At 44.0% G+C, this 15,703-nt stretch overlaps 1 protein-coding gene across 6 annotated transcripts in view; it reads left to right on the forward strand.

Annotated features, from left to right (window-relative positions):
• Positions 1–10,341, forward strand: part of MCM10 (minichromosome maintenance 10 replication initiation factor) — a 48,519-nt gene extending 38,178 nt beyond the window's left edge. For all 6 annotated transcript variants that reach the window (XM_063781407.1, XM_063781405.1, XM_063781408.1 and 3 more), the window contains exons 17-20: positions 1,876–1,989; positions 4,689–4,834; positions 9,530–9,572; positions 9,666–10,341. In XM_063781407.1, coding sequence (XP_063637477.1) covers positions 1,876–1,989; positions 4,689–4,834; positions 9,530–9,572; positions 9,666–9,749 — 387 coding nt within the window. In that variant the 3' untranslated portion in view covers positions 9,750–10,341. The remainder of the gene's footprint in view (positions 1–1,875; positions 1,990–4,688; positions 4,835–9,529; positions 9,573–9,665) is intronic.
• Positions 10,342–15,703: the final 5,362 nt, after the last annotated feature.

The raw sequence follows: 15,703 nt of genomic DNA on the forward strand, positions 1-15,703 counted from the left end.
ATTATGGATTCATAAATGCAGAGGCAGAACTAGCTTAGGGGAAATAATCAAGTCGTCAGAGGCTTGGACTTATCAGTGTAAATGAGCCAGAAATGGAGGCTCACATAGGTTTGTGTCTTGGTGAATAGCATGGACCTATTTCTTTGATAATGTAGGGGTTTTGTCAGGGGTTGGAGGGGTGTTCAGACAGGGTCTCCGTATGTTCCCCAAGCTGGTCTTGAACTCCGGGGCTCAAGCAATTCTCATACCTCAGCCTCCTGAGTAGCTAGGACTAGATAATGTACTTTTGGTGGGGGTTGGGGAGGTTTTTTTTTTTTTTTTTGAGACAAGGTCTTTTTCTGTCCCCCAGGCTGGAGTGCAGTGGCGCCATCAGGGCTCACTGCAGCCTCAAACTCCTGGGCTCAAGTGATGTTCCCACCTCAGCCTCCCAAGTAGCTGGGACTACAGGCGCATCACCATGACGGGCTAATTTTTTTTTTAATTAATTTTTTTTTTAGAGACAGGGTTTATCTATGTTGCCCAGGCTGGATTGTGTGTGTGTGTGTGTGTGTGTGTTTAAGTAAATAATCCTTAGAAACCAAAGCACCATTGTCCCTCAGTATACACAGGAGTCTAGTTTTACTCTTGGAATAGTCAACATAGGTTAAAACCATGCACAAATATTATAGGGTTGTGTAGAAAGCAGTTAGATTCTAGGGTTTTAATCAGGTTCCCCATCCACACAGATGTCTCACAGAGCACACAGAAGCCAGGCAGGATGAGAAGCAATCCTTGGTTGTGTTGGTGACAGTCGCATGCATTGCAGACAGTGCAGCACCCCTGGTCCCCACCAGCTGCAGAGGTAGCAATCATTGCAATGAAAAGGAAAGTGCTCCCACCAATTTTCAAAATATCTCCATTCAGCATCACTACTCCGAATGATCTGCTCTTCATTTGATTAACAAATAACTAACGAGACAGTTCTGCATCATATCTTTTCACTGGACTTGAAACTCAGGAGAGATGCCAGAGCTGACTCTGCAGGCTGCAGAGCTGAGCTCCTCGCCTCTGTGGCACCCGAGGCCCTGGGCCCTCCTGTCTGTGGAGCAGCACTAACCCCATCGCTGCACCCACCTTCTGCCATAAGCATCTCTGCCCTCAGGCTATTCCCTGATGTTCCGTGCACCCAGGAAACTCACCAGTGGGGGCCTGGAATACCTTGTGTATGTGGAGTCTGTATTAGAACAGTAGAAATAACTGCCTTCGGGCACACACTTGACATACTGATACTGTCATGTTAGGAGTGTTTATTTGTATTTGGTGCTTTAAAAATCACCAAATGGGCCAGGTGCGGTGGGTCATGTAATCCTAGGACTTTGGAGGCCAAGGCAGGCGGATCACCTGAGGTCAGGAGTTTGAGACCAGCCTAGCCAACAGGGTGAAACCCCATCTCTACTGAAAATCCAAAAATTTAGCTGGGCATCGTGGCGGGCACCTGTAGTCCCTACTACTCAGGAGGCTGGTGCAGGAGAATCACTTGAACCCAGGAGGTGGAGGTTGCAGTAAGGTAGAGATTGCACCACTGCACTCTAGCCTAGGTTACAGCGAGACTCCATCTCAAAAATAAAATAAAATAAAAATAAAAATCACCAAATGCTCTCATGTCCCTTTGTTTTTGCATATTAAGAGTTCATTTCTATGCATCATCATCTTTTGCTTTGCAGCTCATGAGATGCTGTCCAGGGCCCTCTCACACTTAGCCTGCCCCTTCCATTCTGTTCTGTTTTGATTATTATCAGCTGAGTCATTTGAATAATCATTGAGTTACTCTTACTGCGCTGCCTGAGTGCATACTGGATTTAGTACCAGGTCTTTCATTATGCCCTGTCATTCCAGGCTGAGGCTGAGATGCAGGAGCGCTACTTTGAGCCACTGGTGAAAAAAGAACAAATGGAAGAAAAGATGAGAAACATCAGAGAAGTGAAGTGCCGTGTCGTGACATGCAAGACGGTGGGTGAAGGCGGGGGCTGCAGCAACCCATGGGCCCTGTGTGGTGCTTTTGTGACTCGGCAGCATGTGGAGAACCTGTGGGATCTGGGGCCCTATCTCGTGATGTGTCAGTTAATTAGGCTGGAAAGCAAAGGGCGCAGGTGGCCCAGGACCCAGCTTCCTGCCTGACCTGGCTGCTGTGCTCTGCTGATGGAGTGTTTGTCGAGGGCATTCTTCTCTCATTTGACCACAGCCCCCAGTTTGGATGGGCCCTAACATCTCTTGCCCTGGACCACTGGGTCCGCGTGGCTCTGACTGCTCTTTCTCAGGTTCTGGCGTATCCTCGCTCAGCGTTCTCAGGCCTTGGGACCGTGGTTGAACCCCTTGGCCTCTCATGTTATGATCCACCACTGCTTTCCTACTCCTGGCTCAATCTGCTCTGTTGAGTCTCAAGCCAGAGTGTGGATTAGATCATCATCTGTGTTCGCAGAATTTTTATCATAAATCTGTTAGAAAATTCTAAGTCCTCTATTCTTCAACACTGATTAAAAATGGGAAGAAAGGGCTGGGTGCGATGGCTCATGCCTGGAATCCCAGCACTTTTGGATGCCAAGGCAGGAGGATCACTTAAGGCCAGGAATTTGAGACCAACCCGGGCAACATCGTGAGACCCCATCTCAACAAAAAATAAAAAATTAGCCGGTGTGGTGGTGCACACCTGTGGCTCCAGCTACTTGGGAGGCTGAGGCAGGAGGATCACTTGAGCCCAGGAATCCAAAGCTGCAGTGAGCTATGATCACGCCACTGCACCCTAGCCTGGGCAACAGAGCGAGATCCTATCTCAAAAAGAAAAAAGACAAGAAAGAAGAAAGCTCTTGCTGAACACTGTTCCTTCCATTACCATTTGTTGCCACTATCCCTGTGTGGCAAATCAGCCTACTTAATAAACGTGCAGAAGAGGTGGAAGTGGCATAGCTTACCAAGTGCACCTTTCTCTGTCTTATTCCTTTTAACATTTTAGCTCTCCTATGCATTTGGGGGTCAGCTCCAAATCAGCTACCACCAAAAGTAGGGCTTCCTTGAGAAAGTTTCTGTCTTGGGGCATAAGTAAAGATGATTCTTTTAAACGTAATCTTTGGAAGATTACGTGTCTTTGGAAGACAGGAAACGCAAACCCACCGTTGCATTTCACCCCAGATGACAGCTCTTACTCCGACACAGCGGTGGACCTGCAGGCGGACTTAGTGGGTTTGTCTCCTGTTGCCACCGTAACAATGATCACAGATGAGGTGGCCTAACACAATGCACATTTATTGTTATTTTATTATGTATTTATTTATTTATTTTTGGAGACAGAGTCTCACTCTGTCGCCCAGGTTGGAGTGCAGTGGCACAATCTTGGCTCACTGCAACCTCTGCCTCCCTGGTTCAAGCGATTCTCGTGTCTCCGCCTCCCGAGTAGCTGGGATTACAGGCACGCACCACACTGCCTGGTGAATTTTTGTATTTTTAATAGAGATGGGGTTTCACTATGTTGGACATGCTGGTCTGGAACTCCTGACTTCAGATGATCTGCCTGCCTTGGCCTCCCAAAGCGCTGGGATTACAGGCATGAGCCACCATGCCTGGCCTCACAGTGTACATTTATTATCTCTTATGTAGGTCAGAAGTCTGTGTGGGTCTTGCTGGGCTAAAATCAGGGTGTAGCCAGGGCCGGGTTTCCTGCAGACAGGGCTGCAGCAGGGGAGAATCATCTCCTGGCCCAGCTTCTGAGTCACAGCATTCTTGCCTGCCCTCACTTCCTCCACGCAGCCAGCGGCAGCAGGTTGAGCTCTCACCTTGCAGCCCTGAGCTCCTCTTCCACGTTTAAGGGTCCTTGTGATTCCACTGGGCCCACCCAGATCATCTAGGACAATCTCCCTATCCATTAGCAACCTGAATTTCACCTGCAGCCTCGATTCCCCTTCCCTCTGGACCATCACACACTCACAGTTTCGGGGAGTAGGGTGTGCACGTTTTTTAGAGGGCCATCGTCATGCCAGCCTTGGGCTCACCACTCTGCTCTGCACTTTCTGAGGTTGTCCAAGTGTCAAGTTATTGAGCAAGCTCAGTGTAATTCCCGGAAGTTACATCGCTCTCTCCCGCACATGTTTTGCTACTCACCCACCCCTTCTCATTCTCCTCGGTCCTTCTGAGGATTGAAATTAAAAGTGAATTCCTCAATCTCTCTGTCTTGGCTTTGCTGCTAATAGGGAGTAAGAATAAGCCTATATCCTTTTTATAGATCATAGAAGAGAATGAAAGAGATGCTGATCAGTCTTTCTAAATAGATCCCAAGCCTCAGCATCCTATATAAGCAAGGGGCCGTAATGACTCTAGCACAGACTGCCCGAAGCTATTTAGGGGTTGACAGTACGTTTCCTCTCCTGCCCTTGCTGTTGTCATCATGGAACGTGTTACACAATAACAGAAAGTTATTGTGTACTTTGTGCCTGATCAGAAATTGGGCCAAACGTGAGAAACGGTGGTATCAGTGTGAGGGAGTCGGGCAATCACACGGGTCACTGTAGCAAGAGGCGAAGGTGGCCCAGTCCCCTAGCAAGGGCCCAGGTAGTGATGAGAGACCAGGTGGTCATGGAGCAGATTGCCTTTACTGCAGCTGAGCATTTGTCCTCAAAGGCTCTTCACCGGCGGTGTGGGTTTTTTGTTGCTCTGTGCAGTGCGCCTATACCCACTTCAAGCTGCTGGAGACCTGCGTCAGTGAGCAGCATGAATACCACTGGCACGATGGTGTGAAGAGGTTTTTCAAATGTCCCTGTGGAAACAGAAGCATCTCCTTGGACAGACTCCCGAACAAGCACTGCAGGTATGAGAATCACCTGGAGCTCTTTGTCCCACGTGGGGATTTTCATCTCTTTTTCCAGAGTCTGTGATTCTGTTCCCTTGGAACGTTGGATGATCATTCCATGCCTTCCTATAGCTCCAGGCTACCCTTGGGACTCAAGCTGTTAACTGAAATCCCTGGAAGAAAGGGACCCTGCCCTTTCACTGCTGTCCCCAACACCTAATATAGTGCCTGGCCCATAAGGGGTCCTCAGAAGTGTTTGTTGAATAAATAAGTGAAGAATCATAGGGTGAGGTGGTGAACATGTGTGTGTTTGTTGGGGGCTAGGATGCACATAATATTTTTTTCCTCTCTCCAAAGAGTTATTTGATCATTTTAAATGTCTTTAGCTTGTGAGGACTCTGCTGTTCTTCAGTATCCAAGGGGCATTGGTCCCAGGACAGCACTCTTCCCCACAGGATACCAAAATCTGTGGATGCTCAAGTCTCTGATATAAAATAGTGTCATATTTGCATATAATGTGCACACATCCTTCCATATACTTTAAATCATCTCTAGATTACTTATAATACCTAATACAATGTAAGTGCTGCAAATAGTTGTTATATTGTTTTTTATTGTATTTTTTTATTGTGCTTCTCATGTGTGTATATATATATATATATATATATTTTAATTTGTATAAATTTAAGGGGCACAAGTGCAATTTTGTTACCTGGATAGTTTGTGTAATAGTAAAGTCGGGGCTTTTAGTGTAGCCATCACCTGAAATAATGTACACTGTACCCATTAAGTAATTTCTCCTCCCTCGCCCCCTCCCACCCTTCGGTGTCTATTATTCCGCCTTCTGTGTCCTCGCATACACATGTTAGCTTCCATTTGTAAGTGGGTACATGCAGTATTTGACTTTCTGTTTCTGAGTTTTTTCACTTAGGATAATGGCCTCCAGTTCCATCCATGTTGCTGTAAAAGACATGACTTCATTCTTTGTTATGGCTGAGCAGTATTCCATTGTGTTTATGTACCACATTTTCTTTATCCAGTCATCTCTTGATGGGCATTTAGGTTGATTCCATGTCTTTGCTATTTTGACTAGTACTGTGATAAACATACATGTGCAGAAATCAGTGTACCGATTTCTTGTTCTTTGGGTAGATACCCAGTAGTGGGATTGCTGGATTGAATGGTAGTTTTATTTTTAGTTCTTTGAGAAATCTTCATATGTTTTCTATATGAGGTTGTGCTAATTTGCATTCCCACCAGTGTGAGCATTCCCTTTTCACCACATCCACGCCAGCATCTGGTTATTTTTTGCCTTTTTAATAATAGCCATTCTTACTGGTATAAGATGATAACTCTGACGATGAGTGTTTTTCCGAATACTTTGGACCCACGGATGGGATGCTTGAACCCACAGGTGTGGTAGGCTGACTGTGTGTGTTGTAAGTGTCTTTTGTTTCTCTTTTTACTTTTGGGGGCAACATCAGATACGGAGGCAGAGCTGCCGTGTTTGACAGTCAAGGAACATCCTTCACATAGAATACGACGATGGCACCTCTGGAGCTGGGTTAAGGAACCCTCCCTGGTGCAGCATGCTGCCATCGCAGGTCCATCCAGTGCCCTCCCTGTCTCATTCACATGCTCTTCTTACCCATTCTCCCTCCATCCTATCCCTTCACACCATCCTCTGCCATTCTCCAATGGTTGCTGTGATCCTCTTGTTAATTTTCTTGTGAACGTGTACTGCTTGCTCTGCAGCCGTTTTTATTTCACATAGGTGGTACAGAATTCTGTCTCGTTTGATTTTGTTTCTCACTCGGCTCTGTGTTTGTAGGATGCGTCTGTGCTCGCTATGTTCATCGGCTTCCTAACTGATGACAGTGCCCAAGGCAGCACCCATCACATTTCACCCGCGGGCACCCTATACCCTCCCCACACATGTCCCCTGGCCTCAGCCCCAGTGCTTTCACCACAATGAGTTCTTATTCTTGTCAAGAGCTCTCACTGGGATAGTATCACTGCCTTTTTGTGTGCTTGCTTATTTTCATTTGTTGTCCACTTCCTAGAGTTCATACTTCACTCTCACTTCAGATTCTCCAGGGTCGATCCAGAGATCCGAGGGAGGGAGCCAGGAAGCTGGGCCGGTTCATCACTTTACCAGGAGCTGGCTTGCCAATTTTTCACAATCTAGGTTATAATTTTTAAGTAGTTATTTATATATTGATACTTGACTTATTTCCAAAATAGATGACTAAAAATGTCATTATAGCAAGAGCTTATGGAAAACGTTAGAAAAATTTTTAAAAATTCTGTTCATTAAGTACAGGGCACAAATGGAAGGGCACGATGCCTTTCAGCCTCCAGATGGCACTGTGATTGTAAGAACCATGCTTTTTCTGGACTTTTTGTCAGTTGCTTTTTTTTTTCCTTCTTTTTTTGAGACAAGGTCTCACTCTGTCATCCAGGCAGGAGTGCAGTGCCATGATCATAGCCCATTGCAGCCTTGAACTCATGGGCTCAAGCGATCCTTCTGCTTCTGCCTCCTGAGTAGCTGGGACTACAGGTGTGCACCACTACACCCAGCTAATTTTTTTAATTTACTTTTTTTTATAGAGACAGGGTCTCACTATGTTGTCCAGGCTGGTTTCAAACTCCTGGGCTCAAGTGGGCTCAGCTGCCCAAAGTGCTGGGATTGCAGGCCTGAGCCACCATGCTTGGCTAGTTCTTGATCTAGAACAGAAGTCAGCACACATTGCCTGTAAAATGTCAGTCGTGAATATATTAGGCTTTGTGGGCCAGATGATCTGTCACAACCACACGGCTCTGCTGGTGCAGCCTGAAAGCAACTGGGCGCGGCTGTGTTCAAATAAAACTTTATTTATAAACTTTATTTAAAACTTTATTTATAAAAACTGGTGATGTGCTGGATTGGGGTTGTAGTTTGCTGACTCCTAACTAGAATAGTGATTTTTTTTTTTCACAATTTTATCACTGATCTACATGTAGGCTACCAGAGTTCTCTTCATTGATACTGAACCAGTCTCTAGAGGTGGAAGGTGATGGTTGGGAGGTGGTAAGGGCTAAGGCCACTGGCGTCCCACCTTTCAGGGCAGAAATTGTGATATGGTTTGGCTGTGTCCCCACCCAGATCTCATCTTGAATGGTAGCTCCCATAATTCCCACAAGTTGAGAGAGGGACTCAGTGGGAGGTAATTGAATCATGGGGCAGGTCTTTCGCGGGCTGTTCTCATGAAAACAGATAAGTCTCATGAGATCTGATGGTTTTATAAAGGAGAGTTCCCTGCACACGCTGTCTTGCCTGCCACCATGTAAGACATGCCTTTGCTCTTCCTTCGTCTTCCGCCATGATTGTGAGGCCTCCCCAGCCATGTGGAACTGAGTCCATTAAACTTCTTTCCTTTATAAATTACCCAGTCTTGGGTATGTCTTTACTAGCAGCATGAGAACAGACTAATGAGAACGAGTAGACTCTAAGCTAGGTAAGGGGAAGGGGAGACAGGCAGCATCCCACCCCACCCCAACCCTCTGAAATCCAAGTGAGCTGGCAGACATACTTCCTTGGCTTTATTATATGTCTTCTCTCTTTCTCTCTCTTTTTCCCAGAGTAAACTTCGTAGGAAATAAGTTTTCACCATAGTGTTCACATCCCTTCTCAGGGTGGAAGTCACCCACCATTTTAAAAACGAGAGCAAGAAGGGCTGGACTTGGTGGCTCATGCCTGTAATTCCAGCACTTTGGGAGGCTGAGGCAGATGGAACACTTGAGCCCAGGAGTTCAAGACCAGCCTGGGCAACATAGTGAGACTCCCCATCTCTACAGAAATTTAAAAATGAGCTGGGCATGGTGGTGTATACCTTTGGTCCCAGCTACTCAAGAGGCTGAGGCAGGAGGATCACTTGATCCCTGAAGATCAAGGCTGCTGCAGTGAGCTGTGATCACACTACTGCACTCCAGCCTGGGCCACAGAGTGAACCCTGTCTCTAAAAAAAAATAAAAACAAAACAAGAGTCCCTGGGCCCTTTGAATAAAAAGAGAGTAAAGAGGCTGGGCACAGTGGCTCACGCCTGTAATCCCAGCACTTTGGGAGGCTGAGGCAGGCAGATCACTTGTGCCCAGGAGTTTGAGGCCAGCGTAGGCAACATAGCAAAATCCCATCTCTCCAAAAAAAAAAAAAAAAAAAAGGAAAAGAAAAGAAAGTGAGTAAAGGCTTTTGGGTTATAAAGAGAAAGGGAGAAGGATGATCCAGACTAGAAAGAAGATTATTCCTTTCTTAGCTCAACCTTTTTGCTCCAAAAAAAAAGAGGAGGAAGGGGCCAAACATAGATTATCCTGTACCAGAGGGCCAGCTCCTTAAATCTGAGTCTCATCCCAACCACCATCATTTGTAAAAACCAAGGGTGCATTAATGAATGCACCTGCAGTGCGTGGATCCCTGTGGTGCCATCATTATCATTTGAAGCTCCATCTCTGAAGCCTCTAGCTTTGTAAGGACCTACAGACCACTTCCCAAGTCATTGCAGGTTTATTTTTGTCGCATTTGAGCATAACCTCAGATTTGGCATACAATACGAATGTCACCTTGAACAGCTTCTCCTTGAATGGGGGCCTACTCTCCCCAGGTGCAGTGGGCACCGTCGTCTTTACATGAGTGAGCCTACACCACCCTGCTGAGTAAATCCATCTGTTCTGTTTCAGTAACTGTGGCCTCTACAAATGGGAACGGGACGGAATGCTAAAGGTATGCCATTTGCGTACTAATTTTTGACTCCTTTTAGTGACCCATGCTAATAATGTTGAACCATCTCCTATTAAAATATTTTCATTTTTCTAGGAAAAGACTGGTCCAAAGATAGGAGGAGAAACTCTGTTACCAAGAGGAGAAGAACATGCTAAATTTCTGAACAGCCTTAAATAACCCGAACTTCAGACATTTTCCCACAGCCTTCCTGGCCTCCTGTGACTCTGGAAAGTAAAGGATTGGCTGCGTATTGTCCATTGATTCCTGATTGACGCCGTCAAAAACAAATGCTTGTTAAGCCCATAAGCTTTGCCTACTTACTTTCTGCCATTGGGTTGGTTTGATACCACATTTAACATTGACATTTAAGTGGAAAACCAAGTTATCATTGTCTTTTCTAAGCTCAGTGTGGATGATTGCATTACTTCATTCACTGAAGTTTTTGCCCAAAAATTGGAAGGTAAACAGAGAGCTATGTTTCTGTATCTTTTGGTTATAGAGTGTTCACTTCTTTATCATAACAAAATTCTAGTGTTTATACGAACACCCAGAGGCAAAAGAATTTGGCTTAATTCTCACTCCAGGTAAGTTGCTTAACTTCTGGGCTTCAGTTTTCTCATCTGTAAAATCAGGAAGATTGGACTAAGTGATCCTGAAATGTATTTTTTAGCACTGGATTTCTACAAATAATAAAACTTTTTCCCATCTAGATAATGATGATCACATAGTCTTGATGTACGGACATTAAAAGCCAGATTTCTTCATTCAATTCTGTTATCTCTGTTTTACTCTTTGAAATTGATCAAGCCACTGAACCACTTTGCATTTCAGTTTATATACAGAGAGAGAAAGAAGGCTGTCTGCTCTTACATTATTGTGGAGCCCTGTGATAGAAATATGTAAAATCTCATTTTATTTTTTTTTAATTTTTTAATTTTTTATGACAGGGTCTCGCTCTGTCACCCCGGCTGGAGTGCAGTAGTGCGATCGCGGCACACTGCAGCCTTGGCTTCCCTGGGCTCAAGCAGTCCTCCCACCTCAGTCTCCCAAATAGCTAGGACTACAGGCGTGTGTGACCAAGCCCAGCTAATTTTTGCATTTTTTGTAGAGATGGAGTTTTGCCATGTTGCTCAGGCTGGTCTCAAACTCCTGAGCACTAGCAATCCACCCACCTCTGTTTCCAAAAAAAAAAAAAAAAAAAAAAATGAAAGGTCAACCCCTATGCAAATTACCACAGCAAAGGTTTCATTCAGGAGATTCTTCCATCTGGGCAACCTGGTTTTCCAAATATCATTTGACCTAAGTGAATGTTGATACCAGCTAAAGATTGGGTAAATTGGTTGAATTATTGTATTGAAGCTTGAGCTGTAGCTAAAAGTAATTTAGGTTTCCCCTAAGATGTTATTATGTTAGGGACATAACACTTTTGGGAGGTTGTTGTGGGAGATGGTTGATTTAGGTTTTCAAAAGCTAGAAATAAAATTTACATGCCTTAGATTTCATAAAATTCTGCTCTAATTGGGTGGAAGGTGCTGTATCTAACTTGTGTTCCTCCTAAGGTTATGTCCTAATAACTATTCTTTTAGGAGTATACTTCTACTTTATAGAAGGTTGCTTTTCTTTTTAATTTTTTCTAACAAAGAAAAGAATAAAGTATTTATTAATAAGAACCAGAAAGTACTTGAAACTGATGTTTTTAATGGCTCATTTAGGGTAGATTTATTTATCTCATTAACTTAAAACAGCTATGTGTATGAAATAGGTCACAACAGAACTTGAACACCAGGTTGGTGTCGGAGCAATCCCTTTCTTATGGGAGAAACAATGTTCTTGTTTGAACAGAGGGTATCATTGCAGTCAGTATTCACGTGTATATTGTTATATAAGTTGTATAATATGCTTGTAAAGGCTGAGGGTGAGCTGTATCTGGATGCCTTTTTACAATTTGATTTTAACTTTTAAAATAAATTTAAAACATAATTGTCACTTCTTAGTTTTGCTCAATCTTGGGGGACTTTGCTTTGAGGTGCTCTGTGCATGTGCTTTCTTAGCATATTTGGGGATGAGATGCGGTCGGTAGGGGTGGGGTAGGGAAACTTGTTATTTTATTTTACTTATTTTTTTGAGACAGAGTCTTGCTCTGTCACCCAGGCTGGAGTGCAGTGGCGCAATCTCGGCTCACTGCAACCTCCACCTCGCGGGCTCAAGCAATCCTCCCACTTCAGCCTCCCGAGCAGCTGGGACTACAGGTGCACGCCACCGTACCTGGCTAATTTTTGTATTTTTAGTAGAGAAGGGGTTTCACCATGTTGCCCAGGCTGGTCTCAAACTCCTGGCCTCAAGTGATCCACCTGCCTCGGCCTCCCAAAGTGCTGGGATTACAGGCATGAGCCACTGTGTCCAGCCTAATCCTACCTTCCTTATCAACCTTTATGAAATGCTTTCATGCAAATCCAACATTATGTGTTTTATTTTTCTTAACCTGTCATTGGTAACATAGGGATTAAATGTGTAATCACAGGCCACTGGAACAGGTAAGTACACAGTGATCTGAACTAGCAAACAAAAACAACCGTGTCCTTCAAGGAGAACCTGGTTGATCTAAAGTTAATAATCTTCACAATAGATTTTTTTTTTCTTTTTACTGTGCCCTTTTCTGTTTAGAGGAAATAAATGGCTTTCTAAAGAAAATCATCTTTGTCTTGAGTTTCGTTAAAATAAATTTTCCCTTTCCAAACATCAAAAGGAAATCTGAAGTATTTTAGATACCAACCATCCTGAATAGCAAATGAGGAACTTCTGAATAATGGGTGCGGAATTTTCCCCAAAGGGGACTTCAACATTCAAAGCTTCAGGCGGACTGATGGATAACAAAGTTGACAGGAAGAGATCGCATGGATTGGGTTTCTGTGTAGAAACTGGTGATGACAGAAGTAAAGCTTGATGTTTGTAGCAGGTGAAATCGTACCTAATGACATTTTAGAAAATCTGGAGCACAAATCTATGTGCGTAAGTATATCTCTAGTAGCAACCCATTAGGTGTAAAATAGACTTCTCTGATCCCATGGCTAGAGATTTGGAAATAATACAGCTTTCAAGAATGATAGGTGAAATCTGGCTGGGCGTGGTGGCTCATGCCTGTAATCCCAGCACTTTGGGAGGCTAAGGCGGGTGGATCACCTGAGGTCAGGAACTGGAGACCAGCCTGGCTAACGTGGTGAAACCCCGTCTCTACTAAACATACAAAAATTAGCTGGGCATGGTAATGCACACCTGTAAGTTGGTTAAGTAATTTGGAAATAAGATCTGAAACAGAATTGGAACCAAATCTGTGGGAACGTTGCTTGACCAAGACTTCTATGGTAGGTTTTTGGTTTTTTCGGAGTCTCACTCTGTTGCCCAGGCTGGAGTGCAGTGGTGTGATCTCGGTTCACTGCAACCTCCTCCTCCCAGGTTCAAGCAATCCTCCTGCCTCATCCCCCCTAGTAGCTGGGATTACAGGCACGTGTATAGTGATATTTTTAAAATCAACTGTGTTAAAGTATAAATTTCTTACAGTAAAAGGCGCATATCTTAGGTGTGCAGTCAGCTGCATTTAGACAAATGTATACATCTGTTTAGCCACACCACAAGCAAGGTACGAGACACTGCCATCATCCCAAAAGGCCTGTGCCTCTTCCCAGCCCCAGCCCCAACCCATCAGGCATCTATTTTCTGTCACTATTGTGTAGATTTGTCTTTCCTAGAATTTCATATACACAGTCATACAGGACACACTTTGGCTTCTTTCACTGGGCATAATATTTGGCAATTCATGTTGCATGGATCCATGGTTTATTGTGTTGTATGAATATGCCCCAGAATTTATTCACCTGTTGGTGGGCATTTGGGTTGGATTTCCAGTTTGGGGGTGTCCTGAATAAAGCTGCTATAAATATTCAGGTATAAGTCTTTCTGTGGCTATGTTTTTGTTTCTCTTGGGTAAATATCTAGGAATGGAATTTCTAGGTTATGTGTTAAGTATATGTTAGCTTTGTAAGAAACTGCCAAACTATTTTCCAACATGGTTGTACCATTTTTCGCACTAACTAGTAATGTACGAGAGTTCCATTTACCCAACTTCCCCACCAATACCTTTTTCATTTTAGCCACTCTGATAGGGTCTGTGGGACAGACCCAGGCTGAGCGATGGATGAAAGGAGTACTCAGACACAGGTATGCAGTATAAGAGCAGCTAGGGGGCTGTGCGGCTCTAGGGGCCAAAGTGCAGCAGCAAGAAGCTGGAGCTGCTTGCTTTTATTCAGTGCAGGCATAATGCAGAAAGCCTGGAGCAAACACAGTCTGCAGGTAATTAGCATTTACTGTTCCCCTTTCAAGGAACGTTTGTGCGCCTGATCAAAGGTGGTCAACATAAGTAAACAAGCCTGTTTAAGATAAATTCTCCATCACTCCCTTATACCTACTCCTTGCCCTCTGCCTTAAGGTTAGAGAACAGCTGCCTTCAGCTATTCTCCCCCGAAGCTTTGCAGAGCCTTCTGACCTTTCCGAAAGCCTGTTTCTTTCCCTGTGGTTTCTCCCACCACTCTGACTGATCTCCTACAGATAGATGTGTAGTAGAATCTCATTGTGATTTTAATTTGCATTTCCCTGATGACCAATAGTATTGAGTATCTTTTCACGTGCTATTGACCATTTGATGTCTTTTTTGGTAAACTGTAACATGTTTTTCTGTATTTTGGGAAAAGGAATACCTCCTTTTTTTGGACTTTGCAGATACTGAGATTTTTAACCCTGCATCAAGCAAGCCTGTTGGCACCATTTTCCCAGCGACATGTGCTCACATTGTGTAGCTGTCACATACTGGTAATTTTCACAATGTTTCAAACTTTTTCATTATTATTATATCTGTTATGGTGACCTGTGATCAATGATCTTTGATGTTACTATTGTAATTGTTTTGGGGTGCCAGGAACTGTGTCCATATAAGTAGCAAACTGAATCCATAAATGTGTGTGCTGACTGTTCCATCAACCAACCATTCCCCCATTTCTCTCCCCTCCTCATATCTCCCTATTGCCTGAGACACAACAATATTGAAATTAGTCCAATTAATAACCCTACAATGGCCTCTAGGTGTTCAAGTGAGAGAGTCCTGCATCTCTCACTTTAAATCAAAATCTGAAAGTGATTAAGTTTGGTCAGGAAGGCACATTGAAAGCTGAGATAGGCTGAAAGCCACGCCTCTTGTACCAGTTAGCCAAGTTGTGAATGCAAAGGAAAAGTTCTTGAAGGAAATTAAAAGTTATTCTAGTCAACACACAAATGATCAGAAAGTCAAACAGTCTTATTGCTCATATGGAGAACGTTTTGATGATTTGAGTGGAAAACAAGGCCCTAACTTTCTTCAATTCTGTGAAGGCTAAGAGAGGTGAGGAAGCTACAGAAGAAAAGTTGGACGCTAGCAGAGGTTGGTTCATGAGATTTGATGAAGATGCTGTCCCCATAATATAAAAGTGCAAGGTGAACAGTAAGTGTAATATAGAAGCTGCAGCAAATTATTCAGAAGATCTATCTAAGATTATTGATCACAGTGGCTACAGCAAACTTTTATTTATTTATTTATTTTGAGACTGAGTCTTGCTCTGTCACCCAGGCTAGAGTGCTGAGTGGTGCAATCTGAGCTGTCTGCAACCCCTGCTGCCCAGGCTCAAGTGATTCTCCTGCCTCAGCCTCCCAAGTGGCTGGGACTACAGGTGCACACCACCACGCCCGGCTAATCTTTTGTATTTTTAGTAGGGATGGGGTTTCACCATGTTGGCCAGGATGGTCTCAAACTCCTGACCTCAGGCGTTCCACCTGCCTCGGCCTCCCAAAGTGCTGGGTGCCTGGCCCACTAAATGGATTTTTAATGTATACAAAACAGCCTTCTGTTGGAAGAAGATGCCATCTAGGACTTTGATAGCTAAAAAGAAGTCAATGCCTGTTTTCAAAGGACAGGCTGACTCTTCTGTTAGAGACTAAGACCACTGGTGACTAAGTTGAAGTCAATACTCATTTATTATTCCCCAAATCCTAGAACCCGTAAGAAGATTTAAGCTAAATCTACTCTGTGCTCTATAAATGGAAAAGTA

The sequence above is a fragment of the Pan troglodytes genome, chromosome 8 (assembly GCF_028858775.2).
Source record: "Pan troglodytes isolate AG18354 chromosome 8, NHGRI_mPanTro3-v2.0_pri, whole genome shotgun sequence".
In the NCBI taxonomy this organism is placed as follows: Eukaryota; Metazoa; Chordata; class Mammalia; order Primates; family Hominidae; genus Pan; species Pan troglodytes.